This window comes from Hyla sarda, chromosome 8 (genome assembly GCF_029499605.1).
Source record: "Hyla sarda isolate aHylSar1 chromosome 8, aHylSar1.hap1, whole genome shotgun sequence".
NCBI classification, from domain to species: domain Eukaryota; kingdom Metazoa; phylum Chordata; class Amphibia; order Anura; family Hylidae; genus Hyla; species Hyla sarda.
This window is the reverse complement of record NC_079196.1, coordinates 68,013,981-68,034,716: the sequence shown is the minus strand read 5'-3', so window position 1 is coordinate 68,034,716 and position 20,736 is coordinate 68,013,981. Positions and strand designations below refer to the sequence as shown.

The 20,736-nt window shown below is 42.7% G+C and overlaps 1 protein-coding gene across 8 annotated transcripts in view; it reads left to right on the top strand.

The window, feature by feature from the left end:
* Nucleotides 1–19,596, top strand: part of NCKAP1 (NCK associated protein 1) — a 181,883-nt gene extending 162,287 nt beyond the window's left edge. For all 8 annotated transcript variants that reach the window (XM_056536108.1, XM_056536107.1, XM_056536106.1 and 5 more), the window contains 6 exons: nucleotides 6,610–6,690; nucleotides 10,228–10,321; nucleotides 16,636–16,752; nucleotides 16,854–16,963; nucleotides 17,364–17,453; nucleotides 18,603–19,596. In XM_056536108.1, coding sequence (XP_056392083.1) covers nucleotides 6,610–6,690; nucleotides 10,228–10,321; nucleotides 16,636–16,752; nucleotides 16,854–16,963; nucleotides 17,364–17,453; nucleotides 18,603–18,719 — 609 coding nt within the window. In that variant the 3' untranslated portion in view covers nucleotides 18,720–19,596. The remainder of the gene's footprint in view (nucleotides 1–6,609; nucleotides 6,691–10,227; nucleotides 10,322–16,635; nucleotides 16,753–16,853; nucleotides 16,964–17,363; nucleotides 17,454–18,602) is intronic.
* The last annotated feature ends 1,140 nt before the right edge of the window (nucleotides 19,597–20,736 follow it).

Below are 20,736 nucleotides of genomic sequence, written 5' to 3'. Positions count from 1 at the left end.
CCAGCATGCCCGGACAGCCAACGGCTGTCCGGGCATGCTGGGAGTTGTAGTTTTGCAGCATCTGGACGTCCGCAGGTTGAAGACCACTGGTGTAGAGGATCTCCAGCCCAGCACGTGCACTGTCCTCCTGTTTCAGACACAGCGCTCTTGATGTCAGATTGAGATTTCTCCATACGGGCAGTGTATAATTATATGCTGCCTTGTTTCTCACATATATCAAAATCAGGACAGACGTCTTTTTGATGCTTCAGCTGTTCCGATTTGACTCATCCTCTTACATATTACAGCCTGTGAAGTGTGAAAAGGAATTCTTGTGATAATGTTTCATGCTTGGATGCCATTGTTCAGCTTCTTGAAGGCTTCTCTTTGCCTTGCCATTACATTGGATAGCTAAATCTCATTGGAATTGGTTAAAGGGGTTTATTTCCTAAATGTTTATTCCCTGTGTACAGTGTTAGATTGGGGGCGGGGCATGACTTGCCACTGCTTGGATTGCTGGTTTGACATTTTCTATGGGAGCGTTGGATGTATAGAGTACAGCGCTTCCAGTTTTTCTGGTACTCCAATGACTATGCTTGGAGCACATGCTTACCCACTTCTCCCTGTAGCCGGGAAAACCAGGACCCCATTCTGTTTTATTTAGATTTTTTATTTTTTTTTAACTCTCTATTTTTATTTTATTAAAGGGGTTATCCAGGAAAAAACTTTTTTTATATATATATCAATTGGCTCCAGAAAGTTAAACAGATTTGTAAATTACTTCTATTAAAAAAATCTTAATCCTTTCAGTACATATGAGCTTCTGAAGTTAAGGTTGTTCTTTTCTGTCTAAGTGCTCTCTGATGACACCTGTCTCGGGAAACGCCCAGCTTAGAAGCAAATCCCCCATAGCAAACCTCTTCTAAACTGGGCGTTTCCCGAGACAGGTGTCATCAGAGAGCACTTAGACAGAAAAGAACAACCTTAACTTCAGAGGCTCATATGTACTGAAAGGATTAAGATTTTTTAATAGAAGTAATTTACAAATCTGTTTAACTTTCTGGAGCCAGTTGAGATATATATATAGATATATATATATATATATATATATATATATAAATATAATATAATATAATATAATTTTTTTTCCTGGATAACCCCTCTAAGTATAACACTTATACATTATAAAGTAATCAAACAGTACTGTGTTCCATACTACTAGAGATTTCCTCTAGTGCATCACATTTAACACAAAAGAAAAACAGGTATTTAGAATAAGGAAAATTATGGTGGGGGGGGGGGGGGGAGAGAGAGAAGAAAAAAAAAAAGGAAGAAGAAATATAGACAGAAGAAACACAGCAAGATATATAGGGATAGCAACCAGGTGGTCTGTGGTGCTGCTATTGGTACCTAAAATTAAGCCACTTAGCCCAGGAAATCATAAATTGTGATAGGCGATTGGTGGCTAGTGCTATAGACCTCTCCATATAATGGTTAATGTCAATTTTATTTAGAAAGAGGTTGAATTTCAGGTATTCCTGTGCATTTCCATTTTGCTGCAGCAGCAGTTTTTGCGGCCGTAAGTAAGTGAACTGCTATTGTAATATCTGAAGCTGGAATTTCGCTTAGGCCCAGGTGCAAAAGAGCTACTTCTGGACCCCAAGGGAAAGGGTAGCCTGTGATTTGGCACAGGGTCAAATGAACCTCTCGCCAAAACGGCAGGATTATGTCGCATTCCCACCATATATGTAACAAGGTACCCACTTTTTTATTACAATGCCGACATTCGCTAGGGTGATCAGAGTTTATTTTTGAGAGTTAAAATGGGGTTAGGTACCACCTATATAAAAATGTTCTAGCTGCTTCTAAATGAGTGATGTTATGTGATACCTTGGAACTCAAAATGAAAGCATGGGCCCAATGCTCTTCCCAAATCCTGTTCCCACTTTTTACAACACCTGGGGCGTTCGATACCAGGCAAAAGTGCACTGTAAGCCCTGGATATGCCCCTGGTGTTTAATCTTGGGTTAGTAAAGAAATTACCATACAATGATTTATTCCCAGTATATGGAGTTTTTCGTGATGAAATGTAATGTCTTATTTGTAGATATTTATAAAAGTCTGCGGATGGTAATGAAAATTTTTGGACAATACTTTGAAATGAAAACAGCCCCTTCTCATCTGCAATATCGGAATATGTAAAAATGTCCCGTTCTTTCCAAGATGTAAAATTGATATTAGGAATTTGAGCTTGTACAACATCCAGGGGCATATCCCTAAGGCCTAATGGAAAAATAACATTTTTGACAGGGGGTGGGGGGGGCAGAACACGTATGAAAGGCAGCTGCCATCGTAGAGTGACTGCTATTAGGGGGATTACTTGACACCCGAGATAACCATGGATTGGGAACCTGATTAAACGCAGGAAGATTCTATATTTACCATTGTTTAGTATGGTCATTTATCCACCAGGACTTAACCTGATCCAATATTGAAACTCTATAATAGTTCCTCAAATCTGGACAGCCCATTCCGCCGCTCTCCAATGGGAGACCCAAACAAACACCTCAGAGCCACTCCATTCTTTTTATAGTTCTTCCAACCATACTGCGTTAAGACACTGAAAAGCTTGGATTCTGTAAGTAGGGACGAATACAGGCAGGTTCCGAAAGTAATAAAGGATTATTGGTAATAAAAACATTTTTATAGCTGCAACTGGGCCCAGCCAACATGTGGGGAGCTTTGAGTAGTTTGAAATATCCCCAGAGAGAGCGGTGGTCGGAGTCATTGACTGAAACCAAATTAGATAGAGGGCTTGTGAGCACTATTCCCAAGTAGCGAATTTGTCGGCCGGCCGGCCACTTATAGGGTAAAGTTTTTGAAGATGTTGTTTTAGTATCGGGTGGTACACCTATGTTTAAGATCAGGGATTTCGAGGCATTTATTTTATAATAATTTACACTACTAAATTCAGCAAGGCTTCGAGTGATGCTTTCCAATGATTGCTCAGGGTTAGTTAAGCTTAAGATAATGTCATCGGCAAAAAGCCCGATCTTATATCTTGCTCTATAGCTCTAATATGCTGAGCCAAAGGCTCTTTGGCTAGAACAAAAATTAATGGGGAGAGGGGACACCCTTGTCTTGTACCATTAGTAATTTGAAAGTCCCTTGACAGGGCCCCCGAGGTGTACACTTTTGTCGAGGGACATTAGTAAAGTGCCATACCCGCTTTCCTGAAGGTGCCATGACAGGACCCCATTCTGGGGGTCAGACCACTGCCAAAGAAAACACCAAGTGTTAAGTAGAGTAAATACTGGACCCATGAGGGATAATTCTTGCTCACCTTAACTAATGTGTGCGGAATCACATCTAGAGGGCCTGTCTCAAATGCTTAATTTGTGCCTGAACAATTCTGCCAAGGAAATTTGCTTGCAGCAGAGTCGCATTGTTTTCAAGACCATTCTTTTGCTTCACTCACACTGGAAAATTCAGGACTTCCGTCCTGCCAAAATATGGTGCTTTCCCACTTGGTCCTACCACGATGGATTTTGGTGGCACCCACTGCAGACAAAATCTCCTCCCAGAATGTCTCCGGGCGGAAATTCAGCAATGTTGACAGGCAAGTGAGTCATAAGGGCAACTGAGAAACTTGTGAGAAGAAAGGGAAAGATGATTTATTAGAAATGTAATGCTACTTTGCTATCACTTTTCAAATCACTGTGGCCCAGATTTATCAAAGAATGTCTATGGTTAGAGCTATTTTCCCATGTTTATTTGGGTGGAGGGTTTGACTAGCGTGCATCTTATTTATCAAGAAGGAGCAGCAGGATGATGAATTTTGCGCAGCTTTGCTGTGGTGGGAAAAGCTCTACCACATACACTTTTTCTAGACACTTGTGAGGGAGGGAAGTAGACACTTTCTTGGGTCCTGAATTTGGCAGGTTGGGTGTTTTTACTTACTTTCTCAGAGCTGGCGTGACATTTTTACTTGCATTTTAGACGCCACAATAAAATTTGATTGTGGTGTCTTAGGGGTTAAAGCCGGGCATCACCGTGATTGGTGATGTCTGGCATTAGAGATGGGTCCTGGTGGCAGATAGCGGCCAGGACCACTCAGCTATGACCCGCGCTCAGCTCCTGAGAACGTGTCATAGAAGGGGAGTGGGCGCTGTCGTCCACTAGAGGTTATAGGTTGAATTGTGGAAGGTACAAGTGATTCTCATACCTACTGGTAGGTGGTGTAGCTTTGCGCCTAAAAAAGTACCATTGTGCACAAAATAGCGACTTTTGACAAAAGTCGCAAATGATAAATACGTGACCTTCATGGTCAAAAAGAAAAAGTTCTACCGGTAGGTAGGGCTGGGCGGTAAGGCCAATTATGTGTATCTCAGTATTTTTGTAACTTATGGCGGTTCCACGGTATATAACAGTATTCCGTCCTCCCCCTCAATAATTAGCCCAGCGCTGCACTGTCCCCATCGGGGTACTACTCACGTCACCCGCAAGCGCTGCCCCCCTCGTCCTTCTGTTTGTTGCTCCTGCCGGCGCTGACACTCTCTAAACTGTGCAGTATCCCTATGCCCGGGCTGCAAAAGGTAAACATAATAAAACTAGCGCATATTCCGACGTCGGCCATACGCTGGGGACGTGAACCTCGGAGAGCAGTCAGCCTATCACCGGCCACAGCGATGTTCCACCTCGGCCGGTGATAGGCTGAGCCCACTGTCATGTAAGAAGCCAGCTTCTTACATGACAGTGGGCTCAGCCTATCATCGGCCGAGGTGGAACATCGCTGTGGCCGGTGATAGGCTGACTGCTTTCCGACGTTCCATTCCCTGGGAAGCAAGTCCGGACCGACGGGTAAGGTGAGTTAAAGTTTATTTTGTTTACCTTTTGCAGCCCGGGCATAGGGATACAGTATAGAGCAGTGGATTGCAATCTGTGGACCTACAGATGTTGCGGCTGTCTGGGCATGCTGGGAGTTGTAGTTTTGCAACATCTGGAGGTTGAAGACCCCTGGTATAGAATGTCAGCGCCGGCGATCGCAACAAACAGGAGGACCAGGAGGGCAGCGCTTGCGGGTGACATAATTAATTTTGGGGGGGGGGGGGAGGGGCATAACAGCGCTCGCGGGTCACATATGATTAGTTCCCCGATGGGAACAGCGCAGCGCTGCGGCTGATAATTCATTCCCGAGGGGGAGGGGCCAAACCGGTATTGTGGTATGGGTAAAAATTCATATCATGCAGCACAAAAATTTCGGTATGAACCAATATACCGCCCAGTCCTACGGGTAGGCAAAAAGAGTGAAACTGTCTATATTTAAAGACGCATAAAAGTCGCTAAATATGCTGTGTGCGCCTGAACCGCACCAAAACGTAGACAAAAAAATGCTCTAAAAGCAATGATAAATCTCCCCCTGTGAGATGTGAGAATTGGGTGCAGCACGGTGGCGCAATGCAGCATCTGCCAGGAAAGAAGTCCAGCAGCACCCATGATTAGGGATCGACCGATATCGTTTTTTTTAAGGGCTGATACCGATAATCGGTGGAGGTTAGGGCCGATAGCCGATAACTTATACCGATATTCCGGTATAAGTTATCAGCTATTTATCCCCCCGCGACACCTCTGCAGATCATTGATTTAAAGCGGGCGCTTTAAATCAATGCACTGCAGTGGCTTTTGCGGTGCCATAGGCCGCCGCCACCCGCTTCTCTCCCCCTACCTGTCAGGGTGGTCCGGGCCATCCATCGTTCCTGTAGTGTCCGGAGGCGTTCCGGGTGAAGGGTGAACCGGTCCGGGCTGTCCTTCTTCTCTGGCGGTCATCTTCTCCACTCCAGGCAGGCTCCGGCCTAGTATGCTTCATAGACGCCTGTGCGCAGCGACGCACCTGACGTCACGGCGTAGCGGCGTCTATGCAGCTACTAGGCCGGAGCCTGCCCTGAGTGGAGAAGATGACTGCCGGAGAAGGACAGTCCGGACCGGTTCACCCTTCACCCGTAACGCCCCCGGACACTACAGGAATGATGGATGGCCCGGACCACCCCCATTACAGGTAAGTTTAATTTTTTTTATTGACTCGGAGGGTGGGGGAGGGGCCCGACCGGTATAGCGGTATGGGCAAAAATCCATACCGGTATACCGCCCAGCACTACGGTGGGGGGTGCGACGCGGTGTGGTGAGGCGGTCGCGGTGGGGGGGGGGGGGGGTGCGGGGGGCGGGGCATTATCGGCTTATCAGCAAGGTAATTGCCGATACCGATAATGCCCAAAATCGTGATTATAGGACGATAATATCGGCCATACCGATAATCGGTCGATCCCTACCCATGATGCCGGGTTAAAGCCCCTTTGTTGCTGGACTACATCCCCCAAGCAAAGCACAGAAGCAATAGAAATATGAAAAATAGATTGTTTCACAGCTTTATGGGATTCTTTTCATCTTCCATCAGTTTTGTTGTGTGTGCCGTGAGAACCCCAGCCTGCCCTCTTCTCTATGCTTTTAATTGCTCTGACAGGCCATGTCTGGTATTTTAGTTGATCATTGGCATTACCTGGTTATTAAATGCACAGTAAATGTCTTATCTGCTGATGCTTGGCATTCTAACATGGTCTTCAATTCTGCTTTCAGGTCTTATCTTACCACATTCCTTTCCTTGTAAGTTCTGTTGAAGATTTCAAGGATCACATTCCAAGGGAGACTGACATGAAGGTAAAAAATATCTTTGTATAAAATGTCCTACAGCCGGCACTGTTAGTGCTCTCTGCCCCATTTTCTTTAGATGCATGTTCTCTTACAGGGCCGTACAGTATAACATGATTTATGTATGTGAATACAAATATTTCTGGAGATGTGACACATCTCTCTGGGTTATTTTTAATTCTCTGGGTTTTATTAGCCAATCTTTTCCAATGTATACCTGTTAAGCAAGACATACAGTGGCAAATAGTATACTGTGCTTAACTAGACAGTCTATCCTCTTCTGTGTGGTCGGGTGTTAAGAAGGAACAGGACCCAGTAGTAGGTTGAGCCCACGTAAATCGTAGATTTATCTCCTATCTTATGGATACGTGAGGAGTGAATACATTTGGTGGAGACTAGGTGTCTACACTTTACAAAACGCGTTGTAAAACATCAAGGCTTCTACATAATGTGGGCCACACACTGGAATCCAGTTTTGTTTGGATTGGTATTCTGCTAACACCAGGAAACCTAAAAACAAAGAGAAATACAAGGCACAGTAATGCCTAGAATAGACATCTTTCCATTAGCGAATTGTAATGTTAAAGCGTTACAAGCAGCTTAGTTTTGACATGTTACACAGGCTGGAGCTTTATTACTGGGCTCTGCGCTCAATACAGGCGACAAACTCCATGGACTATTAAGGGAGCCCATCTCCTTTTAATCTCTTGGTGCACATTATTCCTTAGAATAATAGACCAAGACCTTAACCACTCATGCTAAAGTACCTATAGAAGCTTTAGATGGTTTGTCAAGCGAAAGAAACAACCTATGTGTGATGTCAAAAAGTATAAGAAAGCAACCTACTCATATGTTATTGGCCATAGTGCAATGCCCTTCCATATCATCTTTGCACTTACCCTAGTATGCTTTAAAGTCACATTACAGGCTCTGAAAGCATTCTGCTCAATTTTTGCACTGAGAGCTGAAGTTCTTATCGGTACCATATTTGTTTTGATTGGACTTTTCGATTGCTTTTTATTCATTTTTTTTATGATATAAAAAGTGACCAAAAATACACTATTTTGGACTTTGTAATTTATTTGCACGTACGCCATTGACCGTACAGTTTAATTAACCATATATTTTTATGGTTCTGACATTTACGCACGTGGCGATACCACATAGGTCTCTTTCAGTTTTTATTTACACACTTTTTTTTTAAATGGGAAAAGGGGGTGATTCTGATTTTTATTAGGGAAGGGGTTAAATCACATTTATTAACTTAATTTTTTTTACTTTTTTTATGCAGTCTTATAGCCCCCTCTAGGGGCTGTAACATTGCATATACTGGTTGCAGGCACTGTTCAATGCATTGCATTGATCAGTGTTTTCTGCGCTGGATTGCTCAAGCCTGGATTTCAGGCTTGGAGCAATCAAATACCGATTGGACAGTCTTCTCTGATTTCTCTGACAGATTTTACCGTGGCGGTCCTGAACAGCTCCGCTGAGCTAACCGGCAGTGTATTCTCCAGATTTTGATGCCAGGATCAACTTTGATCGCTGCATCTAAAGGGTTAATACCCGACATCAGCCCAATCGGTGATAATCCGGTATTAGCCGCGGGTCCTGACTTCTGATAGCAACCGGGACCCCGCAGATACGCTTAACAGATCGGGAGCCGGCCACGGATGTAAATATTCATCCGTGGTCGTTAAGGGGTTAATCTAGAGAGATGGATGATCTCTGCATTATGGCTAATAATATATTAGTAAATTGCTTTATTATACTTGTTGACACCATATACAGGTTGTTTTCTTTGCCAGTAATCTTTACACCATGTTCCAAATTATTATACAAATAATATTTTTCTCATTTACCTAAATAATTGATGTAAATAACAGCATCATTCTCATGTTATCAACTATTAAGAGTACAATTACATTTTTATTGAACAAACCTCCTAATGATAACAGTATTTTTTTTACACATAAACTTACAATGCACTGTTCCAAATTATTACGCACAGTAAGTTTCAAAACACTTTATTGATTGTAAAGAACTGAAAATTGTCATTTGTTGTGTTTGCAGCATATTTACTGAAATCAAAAGCTATTTCAATCAAACTTGTAACAATTTTAACAGGTCACGTTACATTTTAACATAGGACCCCTTATTTGATAGCAGCTTCACAAGTCTTGCATCTATTGAACTTGTGAGTTTTTGGACAGTTTCTGCTTGAATTTATTGCAAGATGTCAGAATTGCCTCCCAGAGCTGCTGTTTGGATGTAAACTGCCTCCCACCCTCATAGATCTTTTGCTTGAGGATGTTCCAAAGGTTCTCGGTAGGATTGAGGTCAGGGGAGGATGGAAGCCACACCATGACTTTCTCTCTTTTTAACCCCATAGCAGCCATTGATGCAGAGGTATTCTTTTCAGCAAGAAATGGTGCATTGTCATGCATGAAGAAGATGTTATTATGGAAAGCATAGTTCTTCCTTTTGTACCAGGGAAGAGATGTGTCAGTCAGAAACTCCACATACTTTACACCTTCGGTGACCTTAAAGGGACCGACCAACTCTCTTCCGATGATTTTGGCCCAAAACATGACTCCACCATCACCTTGCTGACGTTGCAGCCTTGTTGGAACAGGGTGAGCGCCCACCAACCATCCTCTACTCCATCCATCTGGACCATCCAGGGTTGCACGGCACTCATCAGTGAACAGGACTGTTTGAAAATTAGTTTTCATTCATTTTTCTGCCCAATGCAGCCGTTTCTGCTTGTGAGCATTGGTTATTGGTGACCAAATAGAAGATTTATGCACAGTTGCAATACTCTGGAGGACTTTACACCTTGATGTCCGTGGGACTCCAGAGGCACCAGCAGCTTCAAATATCTGTTTGCTACTATGTAATGGTATTTTAGCAGTTGCTCTCTTGATCCGATGCATGGATCTGGCAGAAATCCTTCTCAATATGCCTTTGTCTGCACAAACCCGTCTGTGCTCTGAATCAGCCACAAATCTCTTAATAGTGCGATGATCACGCTTAAATTTCTAATGTTTTCATACCTCATCCAAGACATTGAACTATTTCACTCTTTTTTCGGCAGCAGAGAGATCCTTTTTCTTCCCTATATTGCCTGAAAATGGTATCTGCTTAATACTGTGGAACACCCACCTTTAGTAGTTTTTCCTTAAATTGGGCTCATCTGGAGATCTAACTATCACAGGTGTCCGAGATTGTCTTCAGTGATCAAAAGAGCCCTGAGACACAATGTCATCCATGAGTTAAACTGAAAAAACTGTGACACTTCAATAGAATTAGCATAATAATTTGTGTGCGTGTGTGTGTATATATATATATATATATATATATATATATATATATATATGGTGTATATATACTTAAAGGGAGTTGAATGGCAATGCTTTTTGCAGATAGAGACCAATGGAGTTCTGTAAGGAGTAGCTAGGATGAGGCATTATGATGGACTAAAGGTGTATTATGTGTTCGGTAATGCAGAATTATGCGATTTAAAATGTTTGCTTTTTGTTTTTCAAGGTTGCAATGAATGTATACGAATTGTCATCAGCAGCCGGCTTGCCATGCGAAATAGACCCAGCCCTGGTTGTGGCATTGTCATCTCAGAAATCTGGTATGGACATATACAATGCTGCACCCACTCTTTTATACATGCTTATTATTTGACCACAGTAACATACTAATTGTAAGGGTAAAGAAATAAGGCAGGATATGGAAGATTGACATTTGTAAAACGTGGTTTTAGCCTGCAATTATTTAACCCTTTAACGCAGAATGACGGGTATACCTGTCAGCTGCTGAAGTGCATTCACGCAGAGTGACGGGTGTACCCGTCATTCACATAATTGCAGTTGCTGCTGCATCCTGGGGGCTGAAATTTTCACCTCCGGTTGTCTCCGGCAGGTGAGAAGTTCAGCTTAATCCCTGTTGCGCTGGACGCCGCATTTATACGGCGGATAACGCGACACCTTCATTGTGCGCGCTCCCGCGGCGCTGATCGGCTTAGTTAGCTAAAGTCCCGGGGTGTCCAGCAGGAGACCACTCCTGCCCGACACCCCGGGAACCCATTTGATTAACCTGATCAGCGATCGGGTGTGTAGGGGCGGCAGGGGGTGGGCGTTTGATGCGCGGCGATCCGGAGGTCTGGCAGCGGCGATGGCGGGGGTAAGTGCCCCCGCCATCGCCACGCACCCGCCATCGCCGCTGCCAGACCTCTGCCCACATGTGTTAGTCCGGGGAGAGCGGGGCACAGAGGGAATAAGTCCTTCTTACCCGGTGGCAGATCCTGCAGGCTGCGGCGGGATCTGACTGGCCGGTGAGTGATACTCCAGATGCTGCAAAACTACAACTCCCGGCATGCCCAGACAGGCATTGGCTGTCTGGGCATGCTGGGAGTTGTAGTTTTGCAACATCTGGAGAACCACTGTTTGGAGACCACTGTGTAGTGGTCGCCAAACTGTGATCCTTCAGATGTTGCAAAACTACAACTCCCAGCATGCTCAGACAGCCAATGCCTGTCTGGGCATGCCGGGAGTTGTAGTTTTGTAAGATCTGGAGGATCACAGTTTGGAGACCAATACCCAGTGGTCTCCAAACAGTGGTTCTCCAGATGTTGCAAAACTACAACTCCCAGCATGCCCGGCTGCAAACGGCATGGAGGGCCACAGTTTGGAGATCAGTGTGCAGTAGTCTCTAAACTGTAGCCCTCCAGATATGGCAAAACTGCATATCCCAGCAACTGCATATCCCCCATGTCTCGGCATGCTGGGAGTTGTAGTTGCATACCTCCACCTGTTGCATAACTACATCTCCCAGCATGCCTTTCGGCAATCAGTACATGCTGGGAGTTGTAGTTTTGCAACAGCTGGAGGCACCCTGGTTGGAAAATACTGAATTAGGTAACAGAACCTAACTGAAGGTTTTCCAACCAGTGTGCCTCCAGCTGTTGCAAAAGTAGTTTTGAAACAGCTGGAGGTTTGCCTCCCCCCCCCCCCCCCCATGTGAATGTACAGGGTACATTCACACGGGCAGGTTTACAGTAAGTTTCCTGCTTCAAGTTTGAGCTGCGGCAAATTTTCTGCCGTGGCGCAAACTCCTAGCGGGAAACTCACTGTAAACCTGTCAGTGCGAATGTACCCTAAAAACTTTACACTACACTATACGAACGCATAATAAAGGGTAAAACACAACATATACACCCCCTTACACTGTCCCCCCAATTAAAATAAAAAACATATCGTACGGCAGTGTTTCCAAAACAGAGCCTCCAGCTGTTGCAAAGCAACAACTCCCAGCATTTATGGACAGCCACTGACTGTCCAGGCATGCTGGGAGTCTAGCAACAGCTGGAGGCACCCTGTTTGGGAATCACTGGCATAGAATACCCCTATGTCCACCCCTATGCAATCCCTAATTCAGTCCTTAAATGCGCATGGCGCTCTCTCACTTCGGAGCCCTGCCGTATTTCAAGGAAAAAGTTTAGGGACACATATGGGGTATTTCCGTACTCGGGAGAAATTGCACTACATATTGTGGGGGTCTTTTTCTCCTTTTACCCCTTATGAAAAGGAAAAGTTGGGGGCTACACCAGCTTGTTAGTGTAAAAAAATTAAAAAATTTACACTAACATACTGGTGTTGCCCCATACTCTTTTAAGCGTTAAAAGGAAGAAAAGACCCCCAAAATTTGTAACGCAATTTCTCCTGAGAACGGAAATACCCCATATGTGGGTGTAAAATGCTCTGCGGGTGCACAACAAGGCTCAGGAGTGAGAGCGCACTATGTAGATTTGAGGCCTAACTTGGTGATTTGCACAGGGGTGGCTGATTTTACAGCGGTTCTGACATAAACGCAAAAAAATAAACACCACATGTGACCCCATTTTGGAAACTACACCCCTCACGGAAAGTAACAAGGGGTATAGTGAGCTTTAACACCCCACAGGTGTTTTACGAATTTACGTTAAAGTTTGATGGGAAAATGAAGAAAATACTTTTTTTTCACAAAAATGCTGGTGTTACCCTAAATTTTTCATCACAAGGGAAAATAGGAAAAAAGACCCCCAAAATTTGTAACCCCATTTCTTCTGAGTAAGAACATACCCCATATGTGGATGTAAAGTGCTCTGCGGGTGAACTATAATGCTCAGAAGAGAAGGAGCGCCATTGGGATTTTGGAGAGAAAATTTGTCTGGAATTCAAGGCCACATGTGTTTACAAAGCCCCCATAGTGCCAGAACAATTGACCCCCCCCCCCCCCCCCCCCACATGTGACCCCATTTTGGAAACTACATCCCTCACGGAATGTAATAAGGTGTCTGACAGATTTTTGGAACAGTGGTCCGTGAAAATGAAAAAAAAGTTTCATTTGCACAGCCCACTGTTCCAAGGATCTGTCAAAAGCCAGTGGGGTGTAAATGCTCACTGTACCCCTTATTAAATTATGTGGGGGGTGTAGTTTCCAAAATGGGGTCACATGTGGCGGGGTCCACTGTTCTGGCACCACGGGGGGCTGTGTAAATGCACAAGGCCCCCGACTTCTATTCCAACCAAATTCTCTCTCCATAAGCTCAATGGCGCTCCTTCTCTTCTGAGCATTGTAATGCGCCAGCAGAGCACTTTTAGTCCACACATGGGGTATTTCCATACTCAGAAGAAATAGGGTTACAAATTTTGGGGGGCATTTTCTCCTATTACCCCTATTACAATTCAGGTACACGTCCAACTTTAACGAAAAGTCGTCAAACACCTGTGGGGTGTTAAGGCTCACTGGACCCCTTGTTATGTTCCCTGAGGGGTGTAGTTTCCAAATTAGTATGCCATGTGGGGGTTTTCTTGCTGTTCTAGCATCATCGGGGCTTCCTAAATGGGACATGCCCCCCAAAAACCATTTCAGAAAAATTCGCTCTCCAAAATCCTATTGTCGCTCCTTCCCTTCTGAGCCCTCTAGTGCACCCACAGAGCACTTGACATACACATATGAGGTATTTCCTTACTCGAGAGAAATTGGGTTACAAATTTTAGGAAGATTTTTCTCCTTTTACCCCTTGTAAAAATTCAAAAACTGGGTCTACAAGAACATGCGAGTGGAAAAAAGGAAGATTTTAAATTTTCTCCTTCACTTTGCTGCTATTCCTGTGAAACACCTAAAGGGTTAAAACGCTGACTGAATGTCATTTTGAATACTTTGATGGGTGCAGTTTTTATAATGGGGTCATTTGTGGGGTATTTCTAATATGAAGACCCCTCAAATGTACTTCAAAACTGAACTGGTCCCTTTAAAAATTCCGATTTTAAAAATTTTGTGAAAAATTGGAAAATTGCTGCTTTGAAGCCCTCTGATGTCTTCCAAAAGTAACAACATGTCAACTTAATGATGCAAACACAAAGTAGACATATTGTATATGTGATTCAATATATAATTTATTTGGGATTTCCATTTTCCTTATAAGTTGAGAGTTACAAAGTAAAAAAAAATTCAAAATTTTCACATTTTTCATGAAATTTGGGAATTTTTCACCAAGCAATGATGCAAGTATCGACGAAATTTTACCACTAACATAAAGTAGAATATGTCACGAAAAAACAATCTTTGAATCAGAATGAAAGCTAAAAGCATCCCAGAGTTATTAATGCTTAAAGTGACAGTGGTCAGATTAAGGTGGAAATGAGCTGTGTCCTTAAGGGGTTAATTACCTTTTCTATTAATGTTTTTAGTTTTACAATCTACACAGACACATTGGTTTAAAGGAAAACAGTCATCCTGTTCACCCATACTAAACCCATTACACTGGGTTATAATGTGGGTGAACAGGAGACCGATGCCGGGTCTCTAACATACGTCCCAGCAGCTCGAAGCGGTGTCCCACTGAAGGTCGGCTTCTTACTTCGGTGGATTGCACACAGGAGGCAGCCCCGCCGGGAGAATTTGAATATTCATGGACGCTGGTCACATGAGCACTCGGTAAGCGCAAGTGCTCACGTGACCAGCAGCCATAAATATTCATATTCACCCGGTGGGCCCGCCTCCTGTGCGCAGTTCACTGAGAAAGCGGACCTTCAGGGACACCGCTCCGGGCTCCATGTACGTATCTAATTCAGAGACCCCGCATTGGTCTCCTGTTCACATTATAACCCAGTTTGTCGGGTTTAGTGTGGGTGAACAGGATGACCGTTTTCCTTTAATTTTAGGTCTTGTAGTTGGTTTTGTGGTTTGTGAGTTTTATTAGTTCCCATCTGCAGTTTATCTGTTTGTGGTTAAAGCCACATTGTAATCATTATAAAGCATGAATGAAATAGAGGCAGTGATAGGGCAGATATGGCTTTTATTACACAGATTTCTAAGAAAGATTGCCTTTGGAACGTGTATCTAAAATGTAAATCCGATTAGGAGCTCATTTGTGTTTATTACTTTTTATTTCCAAAAACTCTTGCTTTGTCTATGTTGTCACTATGCACAGTGTGGCGGATTTGTGTGTAATTTACTGCAGCTGCAATGAGTGGGAGTTTGGCTATGTTCACATTTATTATTGCTCAACGTTCACTGCCTAAACTGGCATGCTAATGTATACTGCTGCATATCCTTGCCGTGCTCATTCATTTCAGTGGACCAAATAGCCAGATACAGTGGTCCCTCAACATACCATGGTAATCCGTTCCAAATAAACCATTGTTTGTTGAAACTATCGCATGTTGAGGGATCCGTGCAATGTAAAGTATAGGACAGTGGTCTACAACCTGCGGACCTCCAGATGTTGCAAGACTACAACACCCAGCATGCCCGGACAGCCAACGGCTGTCCGGGCATGCTGGGAGTTGTAGTTTTGCAACATCTGGAGGTCCGCAGGTTGAAGACCACTGGTATTGGAGGTTATACTCACGTGTCCCCGCTGCTCCGGACCATCACCGCTCGTCACCGCTGCCCTGGATGTCGCCATCCATCCCTGTCGCTGCGTCCCCGAGGTGTCCCCGACGCTCCGGCAAGGCCACTGCTTCCCCGGCATCCTCGCTCTCCGTCGCCGCCATCACGTTGTTACGCACGCCGCTCCTATTGGATGACGGGACGGCTTGCGCAGCATCATGATGACGACGATGGAGAGCGCCGACGATGCGGGGGATCCCTAAGAGGATGAGCCGGAGCCCCAAGGACAGGTAAGTGATCGTCAGCGGACCACATGGGGCACCATAAACGGTTATCCGGTGGCAGCTGAAGCATTCAGCGCTGCCGGATAGCCGTTTATGCGATGGCCCCGACATGCAAAAGCATTGTATGTTGATGCTGCCTTCAACATGCGATGGCCTCTGAGAGGCCATCGTATGTTGAAATGATCGTATGTCGGGGCCATCGTAGGTCGGGGGGTCACTGTACTGTCATTTCATTGGATGTCAGATAGGAAGTGGCCGTGCTTTTGAGTCTCTCAAAATTACTTTTGGGCCATTTTTGAGAAAATTACGTTGTGCTCCATATACCCTTTACCCAAACAGATTTAATTGTATGCCCTTTTGTATGAAGGGGTAAAATCCCATGTCCTCTGCAGAGCTCCTCCCAGTCTACACAGCAAAGCTGACAATAAGCTAAAGAATATGGGGAATGTCAGCCCATTATAACTGCTATAATAGCCTGTGTGAATCGGTCATTTCAGATTTTTTATTTTTTTTTAAGTCACATGACAAACTTTTTTTTTAAAGTATATTATAAATCATCTAAAATAAAGGGAATGTAGCTTACACATTATAAATAACTAAGGCTGATCGGTTTATGGGTTAATAAGCCATTGTACATTGTCGGTTTACGTGAAGACCTCTCATCGTAGTTGATCTTGTGTTTTAGTTTCTTTTATTACTCTTAATAGGAATTTATAATGTGGTAGACATGGCACAGCGCTCGCAAAACGGATGATTTAAATATTTTCCTTTTGATTCCCGCCAGAAACCATCAGTCCAGAAGAGGAATACAAGATCGCCTGTCTTCTCATGGTGTTTGTGGCAGTTTCATTGCCAACCTTGGCTAGTAACGTCATGTCACAATACAGCCCGGCCATAGAAGGTATTGTAATGTTATCCCGCTGATATCCCATAATCCAGCAAGCTGTGCTGAAATACCAAACAGCTGTACACAGTCTTACCCTGTTCGCCTTTGGTCCTTAGGTCACTGCAATAACATCCATTGCCTGGCAAAGGCCATCAACCAGATTGCCGCAGCCTTGTTTACTATTCACAAAGGGAGCATTGAAGATCGTCTTAAAGAATTCTTGGCTGTATGTATACCTTGTCTTCTGGCCATTCGGGGGCTTTCTCTTTCCTTCTGAATCTTCTGTTTATAGTTTTTATAGTGATTTATAAGAGCTGTCCTCTGATTTTACCACAATCATTTGATATGTCGAGGATTCATTTGTATGTATTAGAAACTTTCCGCTTCCTGATAAACATTGGTTTGCATTTATTTTCGGAGATATTCTATAATTACTATGGTCTTAAGACAATCAATGACCTAATACAGAATGTGGGAGGTCATCTGCATTTAGGGCTATCTTCTGCATTCTTACATGGTTAGGTACTGCAGAAATGGCTTATGGGAGAATTTTAGACAAGTTATCTGTTAGTGACATTATGTAGAATTCGGGGGACATGTTTCAGTTATCTTTCTTTTTCCCACAGCTTGCATCTTCCAGCTTGCTGAAAATTGGCCAAGAGACAGATAAAACGACTACAAGAAACAGAGAATCTGTTTATCTGCTGCTAGATATGGTAAGCTGAGAAGCAAAGAAATAAATCATTTGAATTAGCAAGTAGAAGGAATTTTGGTTAGATCTCGTCATATTTTTTGTGTGACCCTTGCTGCAGCATTGTCCATGATGTTTACAGTATTTTTGTCTAATTTCATGGACCCCACAGCCATTCATAGGCCAGGTTCATATATGGCAGGTGCTTTGGAGCCATCCAGAATAGGACAACCTGTTAAATGCATTGCACCTGGTATCCCACCCAATGTTCCCCAGGCTGAAATAAGGCACAGTCCCAGACTTCAGGATTTGCTGGCATGGTTGCCCTCCGGCTTGGTTGTTTCAGATGAAAAATTTCTGCATGCATTTTATCATCTGGGATGAAAGAAGAGACAGCAGTCGGCACAACCAGGGTCTTGGATGGTGTATATCAAGCAGTCAGGCTATGTGTAGGGATGGATCAGGTGAACCGGTGTAGGTAGTGCTCAATCTCTAGCATGAAAATGCAGATAAGCGTTGTTGCAAACATGTAAAGAAGTATGAGGGGCCACTCACCAAATCAGTGTTCCAAAGCTTTATTCTTGAATATTCAGTGCATTAAAATTCGCCAGCAAGACGAGGTCAGACGCCTGGGTGGCGCTGCATGCAGCGCCACCCAGGCGCCTGACCTCGTCTTGCTGGCGAATTTTAATGCACTGAATATTCAAGAATAAAGCTTTGGAACATGGATTTGGTGAGTGGCCTCTCATCCTTCTTTACACATTTTATCATCTGGCAACACCACACCGGATAACAAATATACCAGATCACCAGACATATGTTAACCCGGCCTTAGTACCCAAGTGCTAATTGAAATTAGTCAATAAAAGCACAAAAGAAAGTACTCGGGAGCGCTTCATATGACTTGGTTATTTCATGGTCCTCTCATTCGTGTGAATGAGCCTCATGTAGTATGAAACAGAATGTTTGACTGCCCACCACTTCCCCCGGCCATAATGTTAGACTTCTGGGGTTCACCTGCTGGGCCCACATTTTTCAGATGATTGCCAGCCGGTCCCGAAGGGGTTGTCCAAATAAATTAAGACTTTATATTTATAAAATAGAAATCAGAGTTGTTCTTATAATGCTTCTATTTGTATTTTACATTGACCTATTTGTGTTTCCCAACAAACAGATTGTGCAAGAGTCACCATTCCTGACCATGGACTTGCTGGAGTCTTGTTTCCCATACGTCTTACTGAGAAACGCTTACCATGCAGTTTACAAACAGAGTGTCACATCCTCTGCGTAAATATTTGCTCCATGAAAAAGTGGCACGACTATGTATCGGCTTGTCATCATCTTCTGAAAACTGTGGAGTACTTTTGCTTAAATGGTTTGGAAAAGATAAAACGGTTGTGTGACTTAAAACTCTTTCCCCATTCCATTGTATTTTTGACCAGTGGTTTCTTGCAGTTGTACTACCAGATAAGCTTGGTTGGTTGCACTTCACTACAATATTAAGAAAAAAAATAAAATAAAATTGACAAAAAATAAATAAATATAACAAACATAAAAAAAAATAGTTTCTGGACAGTTACATGCGAAGAATCAAAAATAGAGGGACACAAAAACACAAACACTACTTTTTGGCTGTTTTGATATTTGATCATGCAAAATATTTGCTTGTTTATTTCAAAAATGTATTTAGTGATTATTTTAGATGGTGGTATAGGTGACATACATCTGTGTGTAAATTATTTCATATAGGGAGAATTATAATCTGTATCTTTTATGTTCTTATCGATACCGGTTTAGACAGGTGATTCTGTGATTTCTGTGAAGTAATTGCATCATTTGTTTCTTCCCCCTTCACCCCAATGCATCTCCCTTTATATCCGAACAAAAAGCTAAGGAACATTTCTCGATAAGACAGAACTCCCCCCTGGTATTTTAAGCAGCAGCAAATGTTGTTTGTAAAAAGCATAGTATAACTTTTTTTAGACTAATTTCCACAATGCTATGTTGACATTAACATTACCATTGTACCCTGCTATATGGTATGATAAGACATTCTTATGCATTTATCAAATGTTGATACATTGTTTATCCCTTAACCACTTTTATATGTTTTAACTTTTTGAAATTCAAGTGTACCTTCCATAACATACAATAAACACTAGACTGTATCGAAACAGTGTCCGCTCTATGTATACTTCCAATGGATGCCTGGGTAGACTGCACTGCATACGTCTTCTCAGCATGTATTGCTGTGCCTCTTATTTTTGTGTGAAGGGGGTTTAGATGTAGAATCTATCCTTTGGACCCCAATGTTGGACCGTTTTTGAGTATTTCCTATGAATTGTAATCTATTGATTACAAGATGAAGTATTTAACCTGTTAACGACCATGGACGTCTATACTCGTCCATGCGCCGTTAACGGAGTGGAACCACATTGATCTGTATGAGTAATCAAATGATTCCTCCTAAAAGTCCCCTAAGGGGACTAAAAGTGTAAAAAAAAAAAAAAAAAAAAAAAAAAAAAAAGTTTTTAAAAAGTTTAAAATCACACACATCAACACTTCCTTAGTAAAAGTTTAAATCACCCCCCTTTTCCCAAATTCCATATAAAAAATATATAAATATAATAAAAATAAACATATGTGGTATCGCCGCGTGTGTAAATGTCCGAACTATGAAAATATATCATTAATTAACCCCTTAAGGACCCGGGGTTTTTCCGTTTTTGCATTTTTTTTTTTCCTATTTACCTAAAAATCATAACTCTTTCAATTTTGCACCTAAAAATCCATATGATGGCTTATTATGTGCACCACCAATTCTACTTTGTAATGACGTCCGTAATTTTACCCAAAAATGTACAGCGAAACAGGAAAAAAATAATCATTGTGAGACAAAATAGAAAAAAAACACAATTATGTAAATTTTGGGGGCTTCCGTTTCTACACAGTACATTTTTCGGTAAACTTGACACCTTATCTTTATTCTGTAGGTCCATACGATTAAAATGATACCCTACTTATGTAGATTTGATTTTGTCGTACTTCCGGAAAAAATCATAACTGCATGTAGGAAAATTAATACGTTTAAAATTGTCATCTTCTGACCCCTATAACTTCCTTATTTTCCGCTTATGGGGCGGCATGAGGGCTCATTTTTTGCGTCATGATCTGATGTTTTTAGCGATACCATTTTTGCTTTGATAGGACTCTTTCATGATATAAAAAGTGACCAAAAATACACTATTTTGGACTTTGGAATTTTTTTCCACGGACGCCATTGACCATTTAATTAACAATATATTTTT